This window comes from Phoenix dactylifera, chromosome 18 (assembly GCF_051530095.1).
Source record: "Phoenix dactylifera cultivar Ajwa chromosome 18, Ajwa_hap1_PhDact_Kaust_v1.1, whole genome shotgun sequence".
In the NCBI taxonomy this organism is placed as follows: Eukaryota; Viridiplantae; Streptophyta; class Magnoliopsida; order Arecales; family Arecaceae; genus Phoenix; species Phoenix dactylifera.
The window spans coordinates 8,072,100-8,091,954 of record NC_143207.1 but is presented as its reverse complement, the minus strand read 5'-3'; the positions used below and the strand labels follow the sequence as shown (position 1 = coordinate 8,091,954).

General features: G+C 37.3%; 1 protein-coding gene across 8 annotated transcripts in view; it reads left to right on the top strand.

Annotated features, from left to right (window-relative positions):
* The window catches only part of LOC103697441 (Lipase/lipooxygenase, PLAT/LH2 family protein), a 43,565-nt gene that overhangs the window by 9,169 nt on the left and 14,541 nt on the right, over positions 1–19,855 (top strand). For 3 of the 8 annotated variants that reach the window (XM_088714520.2, XM_088714521.2, XM_088714525.2), the window contains exon 2: positions 6,793–6,975. In XM_088714520.2, coding sequence (XP_088570646.2) covers positions 6,795–6,975 — 181 coding nt within the window. In that variant the 5' untranslated portion in view covers positions 6,793–6,794. Of the gene's footprint in view, positions 1–6,792; positions 6,976–18,984; positions 19,106–19,855 lie in introns of those variants that run through there. The other 5 variants (XM_088714523.2, XM_088714522.2, XM_026801241.4 and 2 more) reach the window with 4 other exon arrangements.

The window sequence follows — 19,855 nt, the reverse complement described above, 5'->3', positions numbered from 1 at the left end:
ATTTAATTGCAAAAATTAAAACATAAAAGTTTAAACATGAACCTAGCTCTGATACCACTGATGGGGGGAGTCTCCACTCCTACATGGGTTCGGTCCTATTAAAAATAGGGTGACACCCATGTATACCTATCAGAGCATGCATCTCTATACGCCTCCGGACGGAGAGCCACGCTTCGTCACACGATCACGCGTGAGAGTTCCCGGAGATCGGTCACAACTCTTGGACCTTTGCTCTGATACCACTGAAAGTGAATCCTAAGTTTTTCGGTATTAAGCATGCTGAATTTTTTTTTTTTTAAACCATGGCTGAACCTGATCGGGTTGCCTACGTACCCCTTCATAAGGGGGATCAAGCCATACGTAGTTCTTTTTAAGTTTTAAAACGCAGCGGAAAAACCGAATCAAACAATTTAATTCATGCATGCTTACAAGATCAAATCTAGAAATCAGCACCTTAAGAATACATAGGATTATGTCGGAATCGTTTAAACAATTATGCTAAAACTTTTATGCATTATTAACTATCAGATCTGAAACTTAAGAACTCTATTCCGATTAATTTCCGAATATCCATCGAATGGATTCTGGAGATAACTCCGTGAGGAGCCCCAAAGGAGGGTAAAACCTCGGGGAATCAGACCTAGACCCTGACTCCAAAATAAAATATTGATGGGGATTAATACCTTTTATGATGGAAGAAACTTATGGATCTGATCCTTGACTTCGCAGCCACGCACACGAATGGCCTCTATGAGAAGTACACGCAAAGCCCTAGGTAGATCGTCTTCCGCGGGAGTGCTAGCTCGCGCAGGAACGCAGCAATGGCTGAAGCTTTCTCCTTCTAAACACTCAACCTTTGATTGTTCTTCAAGGAGATGGAGGATGGACGTGAGGAAGAAGGAGAAGAAGGGATGGAGGCCCTCAGAGAATTTTTTCAGAATTTTTTGAAACATCTAAATATGGTATATCTTGAACCCAAGGCATGGGGGTCTTTTATAGCCAAAAGACCACCCCACGCCTCACACCTAATTTAGCCAACTAATTTGGCTGATAAAATTTCCAAAAAATTCTGGTGGTTTGGCAGCTAAGAGGAGATAAACATATCCAAATTTCATGCATTTTGAATCCCTAAAAGATAGGAATTCATGCATCCAAAGTTCAGCCGCAGACCACCCTATTTCATGCACCATGCAATTCCTACAAATTAGGAAATTCATCTAAATCTTTCTAGAAAGATTTAAGGCACCATTTTTATAGGAAATATAGCCCCACGCCTCCTCTCTTCTCACGCCAATTTTTGGCCAAAAATAAAGAGGATAAGTGTAGAAAATATTGGGGATAAATTAAGGTGTCATTTTTCTCCAAGAAGATAAGGATGGATTCATAAAATTTAGGGATTCTTCTCCTTATCCAATTCTGATTATTTGGACTCATAATCCTTATCAAATAAGGTCTTCTAATTGATTTGGATCAAGCCCAATCCAATTGGGTCAAGTTCCATCAATTGGGTCAAGCTCAATCTACTTGGGTTGAACCCAATCCAATTAGGTCAAATCCTGATGCAGCCCAAATTGAATTCTATTCAATTTGGCTCAACCTAAGCTTAATTACTCAATCAAATTGAGTTCATTAGCAATCTAATTGCTAATTAATCCTCAAATAATTCAATAATTATTTTAATGCAACTTTTGCTTAGGATAATTTGCCAATGGAATTGACCAAATTACCCCTGAATGATTCTTAATCATCAATTAGCCATTTGATCAACCTAGAAACTTCTATGCGTATGACCTCATAGTTCGAACCTAAGCCGGTAGTATAGGAATGTCTTCCTATATTAATCGATGTGACCATCTAGCAATGGTACCCGACGTCCGGATAGGCCGAATATATGCGTAGCAAATATTCTGGAATCCTGGACTATGGTTACTGTATAATTCAATCCCTTTGACTCCTAATGCCAGGATGACTTAGAGCTCACTGTCAACCCTATAATTAGTACATCCATTATGTGATTAACTTTAGATATTCCGTGACTCCTCACTGGGATAACCCTGGCCAAGGTTTTGCTAAATTAATCACAAGACATTATCTTCTGTTTCCAGGAGGCGTCAATTCCATCTCGACTCACAACTGACTACACAAGTACTTGACTGCACCCAGTGACCTTCCGTCACTGAATTAGAAATTCAGGTAGTCCGGTACCAAAGTATAGTGAGTTGCTTGCTAGTTACAGGTTGCGATCTCAGGTCAGAGGGCCAAACTTATACCCATATCCACTCGGAACATCTCTCGACAGTAGAGCATTCCGGAATTGGTCACGTTCAGTGAAATGTACTCCTACACTTTACCTGTATGGCATACCAGTGTCTCCACACTCCTTGGTTAAGAGGACAACCAACGTATATGTCACACAACGACCTAATCTCGATAATGTTGTCGTCCTAGTAACAACATATCATTTGGTCGCGAACAAGTTTAAGGACTCAAAGATAAATCCTCCTTTATCATAACATAAGTCCTAAGGACTTCATCATATAAGAGTTCATTTGAAGATGAAATGACGAATAATGCCAAATAATACTTTATTAATTTGTCAATTCATTTACAAAATTCAATCATCAATATGCTGACGATTGACATTTAGGATACAATTCCCAACATTAGTGTCTTGTATTAGACGTTTACTAAATGAATGTCTTAGGTACTAGGAGGGGTGCATGTGAGTTTGCTTCGAGGTTAGGAGTCAGCCTAGAACTAAACCAAATCTAGTTGATTTTCAATTTTTAGAATTAGAATCAAGTGAGTTAAAGTTGGAACTTGATCAAACCAATAAAGCGAACATATGGGTTGGTTCTCTAGTTACCCATTATAAAAAAAGGAAAATAATTTTTAGGATCAAAATTTATTAGATGTATTCAAGATATCCATTTAGAACAATTAGTGAGCAATATTAACCAACAAATAATCTGTTAAATGGTATTATAATAACAAACTTAAAAATAATAAATTTTATAAATATCATGCCACAACAATGTGTGTTATATTATAAACATTATATATAAAGATGAAGGCTATCATATACTAGGAGTATATGATAGAGTAAACCATGAGGTCATATGTATGTTATAACATAAACATTGTACATATAACATTATATTATGTAGGTGGGTTGTTTTCTGCGTTTGATCAGGTCGCCTGACCTCTTGATCTAAAGAAATTAAGGGTTCTTTTGGATACATACTCTTCTAAATATTGAAATTTACATGAATACCTCCCAAAATTGATATCTACTATATACCCTCATAAAACACTTATTTTACGTGTATACCCTTTTTTTTTTGCATATGCACGCAAGCCATTTAACACTATTAAGAAAGCAGCGGTTTAAAATTAAAATGACTAAAATACCTTTAACCGACAAACATGCAAAAGGAAATATTTATAAAGTATGTATGTAAATAGCAATTTTGCAAGTGTATTTATACAATTTTTTATATTTAGGAGGGTATATATGCAAAAAATTTATGAATTTTTATGTGAACATCTGCCTACATATTAGAATTTGCATGAATACTCTTCCAAAATTGATATTTGCATTACATACTCTCACAAAATACTATTTTTATATGAATACCTTTAGTATAATGACTTAGCTGACGCCATTAGCGAAAATATTTTTTTAAAATAAAAATTAATTAAAATTATGAAATTATCTTTTTTTCTTGAAGCGGATAACAAGTTAATGGATCTGCTGGAAACTTATCCGACCCATTGAACTTACCCTCTTCCCATGCGATTGCCCTCTTCTGCTCAAGATCACCCTAATCCCTCTACCTTCTCAAAGACATTTTCGATCTCTCTTGATCCTTGTCTTTCATTTCCTTGTCCAAAACAAAACCATTCTCTCGACTTCCTTCACCATCGGCAACACTTTTCCCTCTCATCTCTTTATTGGAGTTCTCGCCACCGAATTCCAATTCCCTCTCATTGCCATTGGAGTTCTTCTTTCATTGTATTCTTTTTTACATAAAGATGGTCAAGTCCTGCCTGTAGCTTTATGGATTATTTCAAAAAAAATATTATGAGAGATTTGCAACATTTATCCTTTAGTGTGTGAGATTTGCAATGTTTATCTTTTAGAGCTAGAAAACTTCTCGTGTACATGTAGGTGGCTGATTTAAAATCGTTGTAACAAGATAGGCCCCACACACTAAATTTTTTTCTTCTTCTAGAAAATTGAAGCTATAAAGAAAAGTGGCTTAAGATACCTAACATAAGGAATAGCCTTCTATCATATAGGCACGGAGCTTGTTAGTGAGTCTGAAGGGTTTTGAAGTCCTTCAATGGCTTTGCTCGGAAATGATTGATGTTGTTCTTCCACCCATAAGCACAACAATAATAAGAAAGCTCGATTATTGCAATATATCGTGTGCCTTTAGGAGATTCTAATTCTTTTCTAGATTCTAATCATACCCTCATACATGCATCTATAACAATAAAAATTACAAGCTGGGTTTTGATGAAATAAGATGTAATAGTTGTTATAAATGAAGAATAAAGAAGTAGAACAATCTCATGATTAGTGAAATAACTTTCATAACTCTCTTTTTTACCTAATCGTCGAATCTATCTTTTTTCTGAGCAATTTTTTCAAAGAAAATATAAAGGAGTAGATAATAAAATTAAGATTTTTTTGTGTATACTCTCTTAAAATATTTGAAATTGCGTGAATATGCTCGCAAAGTTACTATTTGCATGTATACTCTTATAAATATTTCTTTTTGCATGTCTACCCATTAAGGGTATTTTAGTCATTCCAATTTTAAATTGCTAATTTCTAAATAACATTAGATGGCATAGGTACATATGCACAAAAAAAAAAGAAGAAAAAAGAAGGGTATACATACAAAACAAGTGTTTTATGAGGGTATACGTGCAAATATCAATTTTGGGAGGATATTTACCTAAATTCTAATATTTAGGAGGGTATGTAAGCAAAATACCTAAAAATCAACCTGACTTGATAGCATGGTAAGCCATAGCGGTCCATACTAATTCGTACTAAGTATATTGTACCAGTATTGAAGCAGTTTGTGTGATGGAGGCATACCAAGTGTTGATATATCGAACTGACCCCTATACTACCAAGATGGTATTGGTATGTGGTCCAATAAAGAGATTGCGAACCGTGCCGATAGGATTGTTCAAAACCAGAACAGAATCGGACCAATACAGCTTAGCTCAACTCAGCTAAGTCGTAATCCGAAACTAGTTGGTGTCGGCTATATGAATCCTTTTCCTCCAAATAGAACTGGAACAATATGTGCTAAAATTCAAACCAGATTGATCCAATGAGGTTGCATTGCTTCAATTCTCAACTTTAACCGAAACCCTCGCACCCTTAGTTAATAGGTTAGCTTAGGAAAGTCTTTGTTTGTAACAATTATGATTTAGTGTCGTTTAGATCTTTCTATATTTAGAGTTGAGGGAGATTAAAATTTTGGAAATTAATTTAAATGTGGGTCAATTGAGGTTTGGCCCCCAGATTGACTGCAATTTTACATTTAATTCCTATTTATATTGAGTCCTAGATTCCAATGGCCATATTATGTTTAATCCCTGGCTTGCTTGTACATATGTACAAAATAGAGATGATTTTGTATAAAATCGGGCCTAATTGTGTGCAAATACAAGCTTGAAATGCTAACCATCTATGGGCTAAATGTAAAATTGTAGGCAAGTGAAGGACCAAGTATTAAGTTCACCTTTATCTATTCATAAATTCTTTTGTGTGCCTGGAATTTGAGTACGAATTATTCTCTATTCCATGGTTTATACATGCACCCATAGTGTGTTTTTAGTTTAAGCCATACACTTGGTTATATAGTTTCAAGAATAAAATTTCAAATTTATTTTCCAAATAGAGGGCTAGAAATCATGCAGAAGAGAGTAGGAAGAGGGCCACCAAGGTGGTAGCCTAGTGGTACTGGGCGTAATTTCTATCATCATGGCCCCAAGTTCAAGTCGCTGCGGCGTTGATTAAAATGTGGCTTCGGCCACTGCTTGGACATGAGGCATAGGAATGCTTCTTAGACCTCTAGTAGCCAGGGTGGTGCCAGGTGTGACGTACTCACACGTGGGACTCGAGCCAGAGCCCAGAGGGGTAGCTGAGCTGGGCCCATGGATGGGAAGGGTATAAGTAAACCGGTCGGGGTGCCCAACACGCGGCCATTTCTGCCTGCATCGAATATTCTCCTGATGGGGCGGAGGCCCAGTGGGGGCTGCTACATGGGGGCGAGCTTGTCCCTTCCTCCCCCCTTCCCCTTTTTTCTAGCAAAAAAAAAACAAAAGAAAAAAAGAGAGTAGGAAGAGTAAGATTCAGGAAACTTTTGTCAAAATTAGGACTTTCCAAAGCTTATCTCCAGTTCTTGAATGTAGTAAACAGAAGATGGTAAAAGCTTGTTGGTTATGGGAATAAAATACTTTGTTTCTGTGTCTTTTAGGTAATTGTTCAACTGAATGGCATTCTCTGTATGTCGAATCTCATACCTCTCTGTCATTCTTCATTTTCTCTTTGCATGTTATTTTTTCTGGAGGAAGATGTCTTTCTCTTATCTCGCATTTTGAGAACAACTTTTGAACCTGAATGTGACTCTGGACATGAAGTCTGCGTAATTATATTCATAAGTCTGTTGATGCATTTTAGGTTCTTTCTTCATTCATATACTCTCTTCCATAATTTCATCTGTTGAAGATGATAATTCTTGTAACATCATAATAATATCACAGAAATGCTGGCTGTCTTTGTGAAGCAATTAATACCATCGATATGTTCTAATTTTCCTACAAGATGGCACTTGAGCAGCAATTTGTCAGAAGTACATGTACGAGTTCCATTGATCGAAAGGGGAGTTCACAAGAAGATAAGCCATTCTCGCATCATTCCATGGTCGAAAAGATCTAGGTTTCAAGGTAATAACCAGATTTTCAATTTTGTTGTACTTTCACAGAATATTGACCTTGCCAATCCTATGACTTTCTATTATAGCTAATAAATAGAAACAAGACTCAGTATCCTGCATGGTAGAGATCAAGTTAAGTAGATGGTAAATCTATGTAGCTATATGGATTTTTGTAGAATTCATTTCTATTATATATGATGTTTTTTTTAATTTCATTTCCTAGTGATTAGCAAAGGTCGTGTTTGGTTGTCAAGAATGTAAACATTCCCATTCTTAGGATATCCATTATTGGGAGTTAAAGGGAACGGTTGAATCTGATTCCGACACTTAAGATAATTCCAAGTAATCTCAAGTGAATGAAGCAAACCTTCTAGCATATTCCAATTTGCATAAATATATCATCTAATGAGTTTTTAATATAATATATTAGTAATGACATAATAACTCTATGCCACGATATATGTTATAATGTTAAAATATAATATTATAGTAGAATTATAATATTATTGATAGGTATTATATTATAATATCTAATCTTTGATAATTCCATGTCATATAATATAATCATATTTTTAATCATATATAATAAATATAATTACATTCTATGTTAATGCACATTATTAAGAGCTATAAGTATTTATTATGCTAATATAATTAATATTCATATATATATATATAAAATATGGTATATTATAGCATTATTCATATTTAATGAATAAGATAAATTAATTGATAATATGTTATATTGTAAATTTTTTAACATTACAATAATTATATAACACTAGTATTTTTCATGGATGGTGCATATGATTTATTTTAGAGAAACCATTCGATGTGCTGTCATTACCCGCGATCACATTGTATGATAATATTACTCTTTTACTCTGAGAAATTTTTATTTGTTCACTTAATCATTTTACAAGTAATAGGGCAAAGAAGAATGTACATAGCAAATGGTATGTCCATATAGAATGGGAAAGGAAGAGGCAGAGTCTAAAAGGAGCCCACTCCAAATATGTCTCATGAAGGGTGGAGGCCAATGAAAAGCTAGGGGTGAGGATGTATAGGTGAAGAAGAGTGTTGCCCAAGGTGACAAGCCAAGAGGGGAGGGGTGAATTGGTTTCTTCTTAACTTTAGTGCTTTTAAAACTTTCTTAGTTAAATGCGATGGATGCTTTCTTAGGTTATTAGAGTGAGTTAAACTAATGCAAGAATAGAAAGTAAAGCAAGAGAGAATGAAAGCACAAACACAATCCAAACACAACAATATATAGTGGTTCGGTGCTCTCCTTAGCACCTACGTCCACTCCCCAAGCGTACCCTTGGGAATTCACTATAATCTCGCGGATTACAGTTGGATTGTTTTCCGGGCTCACAATCCAAAAACCTTGTTGGTTTTACGGGATCACCAACGAACCTATACAACTTTGGTTTTCCGGGTTCACCAAAAACCTTGTTGGTTTTGCGGGCTCACCAACGAACCTTTACAACTTTGGTTTTCCGGGTTCACCAAAAACCTTTGTTGGTTTTGCGAGCTCACCAACGAACCTTTACAAAGTATTCAAACAAATGAAAAGAAAAGATTTAAACTCCTAAATGAGCATATAGAACAATATGAGCAATGAAGAAGAGTTAGAAAGAAATTATCGCTTTGAAGTCGCTTGGCTCTTCTTTGTCAAGGAAGCTTCACTCTTCAATGGGGGAAGGAGCTCTTGATGCCTCTTTGAATCTGCTCAATCCCTTTCTTTGATTTTTGAATGAAGCTCTTGATGAAGAAGATTAGGGCACTTTTGTATTCTTGTGTATTCTTTGATAGACCTCTCAAAAGATATTACTCTCTGATGAATAGTGCCCCTTTAAATAGCCTCCCACCTTCTTTGGTCAAGCCCCAATGGTTAGAATTTAAAAACTAGCCGTTACTGACCTTGGGAAGGACAAAAAGTACATCTGCAGAACTATCCGTTACTGTTCAGCCCGTGTTTGGGTCGGCTCAACCTGTCCTTGGGTCGACCCAACTTGGCCTTGGGTCGACTCAAACATTCCTTGGGTCGACCCTCTCAGAGAACACAGAAACATGAATTTCAAACTTCCTTCACTTGGGTCGACCCAACCATTCTTTGGGTCGACTCAAAGTTCACTTGGGTCGACTCAACTTCTTCTTGGGTCGACCCTCTCAGTAATTCCAGAGAGCCATTTTCTGTCTGTCTTTCTGTCTTCCATTTGGGTCGACCCTCTCAGGGTTTGGGTCGACTCAAAGTTCACTTGGGTCGACTCAACTTCTTCTTGGGTCGACCCTCTCAGTAATTCCAGAGAACCATTTTCTGTCTTTCTGTCTTGCCTTTGGGTCGACCCTCTCAGGGTTTGGGTCGACTCAAGCTTGGGTCGACTCAACCACTGTGTGGGTCGACCCTCTCAGTAAATCCAGAGAGCATTTTTCCTTTGCATTTTGAGGTTCTTTGGAGGTTGGGTCGACTCATGCCTACCTTGGGTCGACCCAACTCACTGTTCATTTGTGCTGTTTTTGCAGGAGTGTGCCAGATGATTCCTTTAAGTCCCGGGGTCGACCCAATCAACCTATGGGTCGACTCAATTCACACTTTGCTGCATTCTCAAGATTAGATCCATCCAAATGAACAAGACCATATATATATTTTCAATTAAGCATATGTACTGAGAGTAATGAACTTATAAATGAAGTATCAATTTAACTTATAGCATGCTTTGGATAATTGTTTGTTAATCATCAAAATAACACTATCATCCTCAATCTCCCCCTTTTTGATGATTACAAAATAAAGAGTATAAGCCTATTGATACTTGTCTTTAAAATCAGTTTATAAGAGGGATTAAATTTCTGAATTTCAGCTTTTCATATATACTTGTGAAATCTCCCCCTTTATCATCCAAAAGTTGCCAATTTGACTTTTTGAATGGCTCCCCCTTTCATTTATAATTCATTAGCAATGAAACTTCAAAAATTTATGAGTTTCAGCTTATGTATCGGGGTGCGAGAGGAGCGTGCCAAATTCTGAATTTATATGTGCCAAATTCTGAAACTTGATAGAAATTTTTGATTTTGTGATTTTCATTGTTGCAAATTGCTCCCCCTTAGATATATAAGCTTTCTTATATGATTTTCAATTTGTTTGCCCATTTATTTCTCTTTTCTTTTCATAACTTCTTTACTCACTCTTTCTCACAAAAGTAATACTCTTTCTTCTCAAATGAAATACTCTTTCTTTTCTTAGAGTGAATACTTTATCTTTTCGTCTCCCCCTTTATATACTCTTTCCTTCTCTTCTCCTTTATATACTCTTTCCTCTTCTCCCTTTATATACCCTTTTCTTCATAACTTCTTTTATATACTCTTTCTCTTCTCTTCTCCCCCTTTTTGTCATCATCAAAAACATAGATATGGGAAAAGATGCAATAACGAACAAACTTCAAACTTCATTGATCAAAATAGGAACATTTTCATATATTAATGCTCAAAACGATGAAAAGTACAATGTTCCACAATCAAGATTTAAAGGTATAAGGGAAAGACAAGATACATAAGGGAAAAAGCAAGATACATATAAGAAAAGGCAAGATACATACGAGAACTAGATTTCTAGCCTAGGCTCTAAACATAAATGCTAAAATCACCCTAGGGAGAATCTAATGGCTGGGATCTAGTCCTCATCCGCCTAGCATAAGTGGCGAGGGGAGGTCGAGCCTGGTGAGACTGGGTCTGGCGTGGAGCACGTCGAGCTGGATGACTCTGTGCCGATATCTCTGACTCAGCAGCCTGTGGCACAGAAGGTCCATGTGTCTCTCTCTCTCTCCTGAGTGCTCCAATCTGCTGCCTCAGATCACTGATATCAGCAGACATGACATCCAAGCGGGCGTCCAATCGGCTCGTGAGCCCGTCAGTAATAGTCCTCGCCTGAGCTGACATGAGCTCTGTCATCCTGCTCCAGAAGTCATCCGTATCTGTCGGAGGAGCAGATGACGATGGTCCAGCCTCTGAGGGTGCAGTAGGATGATCCATAGGCTCCTCATCCTCACCCTCTGGTGCCTCTCCCTCTGGTGCTTCACCCTGAATGCCTGCACCAGTATGTATCCACTGCCCGTTCACTTTCTCATAACCCATGCGTATGAGTGACCGTGCAGTGTACGTGTCTGTGGGTTGCAGATTCTTGAATGCTTCCTCCTCGAGAGGTAACCCATGCTGACGGAAGATCAATGTAAGTATCATGCCATAAGGCAATGATACCCTGTTGCTGCTTATTACCTTTCTCATTTGCCTCAATATCATGGCCGGAAGATTTAGGGGAATCCCCCTAATCATGCACTCCATAACTGCAAGATCTCGTTCTGAGATGAGATCGAATCTCCCGGTCTTCGGAAATAAAATTCTATTTATCATATTAAGCAATAACCTCATCTCGGCGGAAAGAGAACTAGCTATTACCTTCTGAGAGAAATCGAAGTTCTCATTTTCCATGATCAGCTGAAGAGCTCTCATTTTGTTATCTGATCTTTCCGGAATAGCTCCCGTGCAAGGTAGGTGTAGAAGCTCACTCAAGCTCTCCTCGGATACACGGATCCGAACCCCTCTAACATCTGAAACAAGCCCTCCCATACCAGTCTTGAGGAAGGCGTAGAACTCTTGGACTAACCCGGGGTATATCACCACATCAAGGGAGCAAAGATACTCCCATCCTTGTCTTTGGATCCATTCCCAAATTCGAAATCCTTCTTGGTTGAAAAACTCCGAATGGATCCTTCTTCCGGTAGTAACCGGCCTCCCCGCAAATCTTGCAAGGAGCACTGAGGGGGAAGGAGGAGGAGGGACCTCCGCACGTGCCTCACGTGGTGGAGACACGGGAGAAGGCTCGGTAGGGCGCCTTTCCTCTTGTTGGACTCGGCTCACTCTTCCGGATCTTTTGGCTACGGCTCGTTTGGGACCCATTTCTCCAAGATCTTAAAGAAATCTACTGTTTGGAGGAGTCTAGTGGAGATTGGAGAGTGGGGACAAGGATTTTCGGAAGAAGACAAAGGGCAAACAGTGCCCTAGATGAGCTCTCGGGCCCCCTTTTAACAGTGGGGTCCCGACGTTGGGTCGACTCAAGAATTTTCTTGGGTCGACTCAACGTTGGGTCGACCCTTGTTCTGGGTTGGGTCGACCCAAGTGCAGAACTTGGTTTTCTCTCCCTTTTTGCTTCTAAAAAGTTTTCCTCGCTTTTAATCCTTATAAGCTCCTTATGGGACATTGATACATGAGTAAGAAATTTATAGACAACAAATTTGACTCATGTTTCATGGGATTTTTGAAGTTAGAAGAATGTATCATGAGACTACTAACTTCCTTTCATATTCATTCAATAAAAGGATCACATATACCTAATTCCCTTCTGAGCATACAGAATCTATCTTCACTCAGTGGTTTTGTGAATATATCGGCCAATTGTTTTTCCGTGCATATATGCTCAATGCATACATTTCCATTTTGCACATGATCCCTAATGAAATGGTACCTTATTTCTATGTGTTTGGCCTTAGAGTGCTGAACTGGATTTTTAGTGAGATTGATAGCACTCGTATTGTCACACTTAATAGGAATATTTTCTAGTTTAACACCATAGTCCTCTAGTTGTTGCTTAAGCCATAATACTTGAGCACAACAACTACCAGCAGCTATGTATTCAGCTTCGGCTGTGGATAGTGCTACTGAATTCTGCTTTTTACTAAACCATGATACTAAATTGTTTCCTAAGAATTGGCATGTGCCACTTGTGCTCTTTCTATCTAATTTGCATCCGGCAAAATCTGCATCTGAGTATGCAAGCAAATCTAGACATGAGTCTCTCGAGTACCATAATCCAATGGTGGTGGTTCCTCTTAAATATCTAAGGATCCTCTTAACTGCACTTAAATGTGACTCCTTAGGATCCGATTGATATCTAGCACATATCCCTACACTAAATACAATGTCGGGTCTACTAGCCGTAAGATAGAGCAAGGATCCAATTAGTCCTCTATAGAGCTTAATATCTACACTTTTCCCTTTTTCATCCTTGTCTAGCTTATTAGTGGGATTCATTGGAGTGCCAATTCCCTTATGATTTTCATTACCAAACTTCTTCAGTATTTCCCTTGTATACTTAGTTTGATGAATGAAAATACCTTCTTTGGTTTGTTTGATTTGTAATCCTAAAAAGAAGCTTAATTCTCCCATCAAACTCATCTCAAATTCTCCATGCATTAAATCAGCAAATTCTTTGCATAGAGTATCGTTAGTGGCACCAAAGATTATGTCATCTACATATATTTGTACCACTAGTAGATTTTTGTCCTTTCTTTTGAGAAATAGAGTTTTATCTACATTTCCTCTACAAAAGTCATTATCAATGAAAAACTTACTTAGTCTATCATACCAAGCCCTAGGTGCTTGCTTTAATCCATATAATGCCTTATGCAATTTAAACACATGATTTGGCAATTCATGATTTTCAAATCCTGGAGGTTGTTCTACATATACTTCCTCTTCAATAATACCATTTAAAAATGCACTCTTCACATCCATTTGATATAATTTAAAGTCCATAAAGCATGCAAATGCTAGAAGTAATCTTATAGCTTCTAATCTAGCTACAGGAGCAAATGTCTCATCATAATCTATTCCTTCTTCCTGATTGTATCCTTTAGCTACAAGTCTAGCCTTATTTCTTATAACTACTCCATTTTCATCTAATTACTGAATTATGCTTTGGTCTTTCAGTTAATGTCCATACATTACTTCTTTTAAATTGATTTAATTCCTCTTGCATGGCATTTATCCAGTTAGTATCTTTTTCAGCTTCTTCATAAGTTTTAGGTTCTAATTGTGAAACAAAAGCAAGATAATCATTTAAATTCCTAAGAGAAGATCGAGTTCTTACCCCTTGAGATGGATCACCAATAATTAAGTCTTTGGGATGTCCATGTGCATACCTCCATTCTTTTGGCACGTCTTGGGGTTGTGGTGGCACGCAATCTTCTCCCTTATCTTGATTTGGCACGTCATCTATATTCAACTTTTCAAAGTCTATAATTCCTGTATCATCATCAACAATACTTTCTTTCCTAGCAGACTCACTATCAGACTCATCAAATATAATATTGACCGACTCTTCCACTACTAAGGTTCTTTTGTTGAATACTCTGTATGCCTTGCTAGATGTGGAGTATCCTAAGAAGATACCTTCATCTGACTTGGCATCAAATTTACTTAAGTCCTCCTTGCCATTATTTAAGATAAAACATCTACATCCAAATACTTTAAAATATTTTGCAGTTGGTTTCCTATTGTTCCAAAGTTCATAAGGAGTTTTCTTAGTTATAGGTCGTATTAAGACTCGATTTAGAATATGGCAAGAAGTGTTTATAGCTTCAGCCCAAAAGTACTTTGGAAGATTTGACTCGCACAACATTGTGCGTGCCATTTCTGCCAATGTCCTATTTTTCCTTTCAACAACCCCATTTTGTTGAGGCGTTCTAGGTGCTGAAAATTGATGTGATATTCTATTTTTAGTGCAGAATTCCTCGAAGTGTTGATTTTCAAATTCCGTGCCATGATCACTTCGAATTGCTACCAATGTGAGTTTCTTTTCATTTATGATTTTATTGTATAGTTTCAAAAATTCTGAAAATGCTTCATTCTTATGTGCCAAAAATAAAACCCATGTGTACCTTGAAAAATCATCTACAATAACTAGTCCATACTTCTTCCCTCCTAGACTTGTAGTTCTAGTAGGTCCAAATAAATCTATATGTATGAGTTCAAATGGTCTAGTTGTTGAGACTACATTTTTCGATTTGAAGGATGACTTAGTTTGTTTTCCCAATGAACATGGTCCACATATTTTGTCTTTTTCAAAAGTCAATTTTGGCACATCTTTTATTAACTCCTTCTTAACTAGTTTTGATATTAATTCCATACTAGCATGTCCTAGTCTTCGATGCCAAAGCCAACTAGTTTCATTTTTCTTTTCTTCATTAGTAATTAAGCATAAACCATTTTTCTTGCCTAATTCTTGAAGATCTACTAAATAAATATTCCTTTGCCTTTGTCCTACAAGTACAATACTATTATCTTTAGGATTTGTGATTATACATACAGATGCTTCAAATGTAACTTTAAATCCTTTATCACAAAACTGACTTATGCTAAGAAGATTATGTTTCAAACCTTTAACTAATAAGACATTTTCTATAAAAACAGATGGAGCAATGAAAATTTTACCCTTTCCAATGATATACCCTTTACCATTGTCTCCATAGGTTACTACTCCACCATTCTTTGGTTCCAAGGTGACAAATTGATCTTCGTCACCAGTCATGTGTCTTGAACAGCCGCTATCTAGATACCAACGTTTTTCAACTTTGTCAGCTGCAAGACACACCTGCAATCAAAATCAAGAAGAAACTTTAGGTACCCAAACTAAGTTGGGTCCTTTAGGGTTAGTACTCCATGTTCCTTTTGGAACCCAAACTTTTTTGAATTTTATCTTTTGATTATTACTTGATTTGTTTTGACTAGACTTTCTAAAGTTACATTCATATGCTCTATGTCCTAACTTATTGCAATAATAACAAGTAATATTTTCATTTTTAGCTTTTACAAAAATATTCTTTAATAATTTTTGTTTTCTATTTGTTTTATATCCTAAACCGGCCTTATCATATACAGCTTTTTGGCTATCAAGAATCAAATTTAATTTGGTAGAACTAAGAGTAAATTTATCTACCAAAGTTTTATATTTTTCAGCATCTTCTTTTAACTTAATATTTTCAGCAATTAAGTTCTTGGTTTCATTTTCAAGTTTCCTACTTAATGTTTCGTAGTTATGAGACAGTTTTATCTTATCTTTAATGAGAGATTGATTTTCTTCTTTTAGAGCTTTGTTTTTATTAATTACTTTCTTATGTTCTTCCATGAGTTCTAAAAATGCATCATGTAATTCATCAACAGTAAAATCACAGTCAAGTTCAGAATCTACCTCATCGTCATTGGCCATATGACATATTTGGGCCGTGTCTTGATGATCTTAGTCCTCCGAACTTGATTCCTCACTCTCACTCCAATCGGCCATAAAATTCTTCTTTTTCAATTTTCTTGCCATCCACTTCAAATCTGGGCAATCTATCTTATAATGCCCGGGTTTGTTACACTCATAGCAAATGGGAGTTTCTTTCTCCTTTTCTTTGTCCTTACCCTTTTCTTTGCTTGAGTTACCTTTAATGAAGGGCTTCTTTTTATGGAATCTATTCTTACCTCTCATGAATTTTCTGAATTTTCTCCCAAGCACTGCCATCCCTTCTTCATCAATATCTTCATCATCATTTGAATCTTCCGATTCAGTTTGTTGTCTAGGGGTGGTAGTCTTTAGGGCAATAGGCTTTCTCCTCTTGACCTCATCTTCTGAATTTTGCCTCATTGTCAACTCATAGGTCATGAGTGATCCTAGAAGCTCCTCTAACTGCAGTGTGTTGAGGTCCTTTGCTTCTTGAATAGCGGTTACCTTGGCCTCCCAATTCCTTGGTAGAGACCTGAGACTTTTACGCACCAAATCAGAGTTAGAATAAGACTTTCCTAAACTCTTAAGCCCATTTATAATATCAGTAAAACGAGTAAACATATCAGTTATGGACTCAGTAGATTCCATTTTAAACAGTTCATACTTGTGTACTAATATGTTTATCTTAGACTCCTTAACTTGATTGGTCCCTTCATGTGTGACCTCAAGTCTATCCCAAATTTCTTTGGCGGTGGTGCAAGTGGATATTCTATTAAATTCATTTACATCTAAAGAGCAGTAAAGTATATTTACAGCTTTTGCATTTAACTGTGCTAATCTTCTATCATTTTCATTCCAATCCATTTCTGGTTTGGGTATGATAGTGCCCTCTATGTTAAGTGTGGGTGTGTGAGGTCCTCTAGTGATGATTTGCCATAGTTCATAATCTGAAGCTTGAATGAATATCCTCATTCTGGCTTTCCAATATGTGTAGTTTGTGCCATTAAATAGAGGAGGTCTATTTGTGGATTGTCCCTCACTCATTGCACATCCCACTTGGGTTGTCATGATCTTTAACTCTTGATTGTTAGATCAATGAGTACTATTAGAGCACCTTGCTCTGATACCACTTGTTGCCCAAGGTGACAAGCCAAGAGGGGGGGTGAATTGGTTTCTTCTTAACTTTAGTGCTTTTAAAACTTTCTTAGTTAAATGCGATGGATGCTTTCTTAGGTTATTAGAGTGAGTTAAACTAATGCAAGAATAGAAAGTAAAGCAAGAGAGAATGAAAGCACAAACACAATCCAAACACAACAATATATAGTGGTTCGGTGCTCTCCTTAGCACCTACGTCCACTCCCCAAGCGTACCCTTGGGAATTCACTATAATCTCGCGGATTACAGTTGGATTGTTTTCCGGGCTCACAATCCAAAAACCTTGTTGGTTTTACGGGATCACCAACGAACCTATACAACTTTGGTTTTCCGGGTTCACCAAAAATCTTGTTGGTTTTGCGGGCTCACCAACGAACCTTTACAACTTTGGTTTTCCGGGTTCACCAAAAACCTTTGTTGGTTTTGCGGGCTCACCAACGAACCTTTACAAAGTATTCAAACAAATGAAAAGAAAAGATTTAAACTCCTAAATGAGCATATAGAACAATATGAGCAATGAAGTAGAGTTAGAAAGAAATTATCGCTTTGAAGTCGCTTGGCTCTTCTTTGTCAAGGAAGCTTCACTCTTCAATGGGGGAAGGAGCTCTTGATGCCTCTTTGAATCTGCTCAATCCCTTTCTTTGATTTTTGAATGAAGCTCTTGATGAAGAAGATTAGGGCACTTTTGTATTCTTGTGTATTCTTTGATAGACCTCTCAAAAGATATTACTCTCTGATGAATAGTGCCCCTTTAAATAGCCTCCCACCTTCTTTGGTCAAGCCCCAATGGTTAGAATTCAAAAACTAGCCGCTACTGACCTTGGGAAGGACAAAAAGTACATCTGCAGAACTATCCGTTACTGTTCAGCCCGTGTTTGGGTCGGCTCAACCTGTCCTTGGGTCGACCCAACTTGGCCTTGGGTCGACTCAAACATTCCTTGGGTCGACCCTCTCAGAGAACACAGAAACATGAATTTCAAACTTCCTTCACTTGGGTCGACGCAACCATTCTTTGGGTCGACTCGAAGTTCACTTGGGTCGACTCAACTTCTTCTTGGGTCGACCCTCTCAGTAATTCCAGAGAGCCATTTTCTGTCTGTCTTTCTGTCTTCCATTTGGGTCGACCCTCTCAGGGTTTGGGTCGACTCAAAGTTCACTTGGGTCGACTCAACTTCTTCTTGGGTCGACCCTCTCAGTAATTCCAGAGAACCATTTTCTGTCTGTCTTTCTGTCTTGCCTTTGGGTCGACCCTCTCAGGGTTTGGGTCGACTCAAGCTTGGGTCGACTCAACCACTGTGTGGGTCGACCCTCTCAGTAAATCCAGAGAGCATTTTTCCTTTGCATTTTGAGGTTCTTTGGAGGTTGGGTCGACTCATGCCTACCTTGGGTCGACCCAACTCACTGTTCATTTGTGCTGTTTTTGCAGGAGTGTGCCAGATGATTCCTTTAAGTCCCGGGGTCGACCCAATCAACCTATGGGTCGACTCAATTCACACTTTGCTGCATTCTCAAGATTAGATCCATCCAAATGAACAAGACCATATATATATTTTCAATTAAGCATATGTACTGAGAGTAATGAACTTATAAATGAAGTATCAATTTAACTTATAGCATGCTTTGGATAATTGTTTGTTAATCATCAAAATAACACTATCATCCTCAAAGAGAAATATTTATGTTGTTTGGGGTTTATTAGGATTCTTATCAGTGTTCTTATGTCATTTTTTAATACAAATTATCTATAAAACTTATGACAATAATGAAAAGAATTGATCCTTTTGCTTTTAAATATGTTTATAAATTTTTTTGGTTTTTTAGCTTATTCAGGTGCTTAAGTCTTTTATAAGCAAGAGTTGTCAAAATGTCCAAGCAAAACCGGGAGGAAGGATAATGTTTGCAAATCGATGCTTGTGGATGCAACTACTCAATGTCAATCAAGGTTTGCTATACCGACCAATACCATCCTGTATTGACCATATTGGTTAGGTACTGGTATTGTATCGAGGTTTGATTTGATATATGAATTAAATTAGTCCATACCGGTTCAAACTGAGTGGAACCGCACCATATCACCCAATTTTGGGTGGTACCATGGTTAGGAGTGAGGAAAAGCATTGGGAGTCTATCTTGGTATGCGATGTGTATCGTATCAACTATACCGTATACTAATAATTTGTCAATATGATTCTTAGTACTGTTTTTGCAGACATTGATGCCAACCAAATTTGGTAAATCTTGCGGTACAATTAATACTTTCATTACATATATAACTCTTTAGAGTTAATAGATAAATGGACAATCATCTTCGTTTGGTCACTATTCGTCAAATCCCATCTGAAATTGTCTTGACATTTCTTAAAACATGTGCATGAATGCTTCAAGCATTTCTAGACCTCATATATTCTCCAAGGCTCTAAATTGTCCTGGCATGCAATCGATGAAGCTTGAAGCTTTTATTATAGAACATCAATTTCTTGGAAGTGTTATACCTTCACCAAGTGCCATTCAATTACAAGTTGTTCTGTGCAATAAACTAATTTTATACCATCATTATAGTATGTTATGATTTGGGCAAATATGAGTTGTTCCAACCTTTGAGGAGGTTAACCATCTATTAGGCATGGACTTGGTGGAAGAAAATGGATTTATATTGAAGGACGACATCAAGCTTTTATTTAAGCTTCTTGGC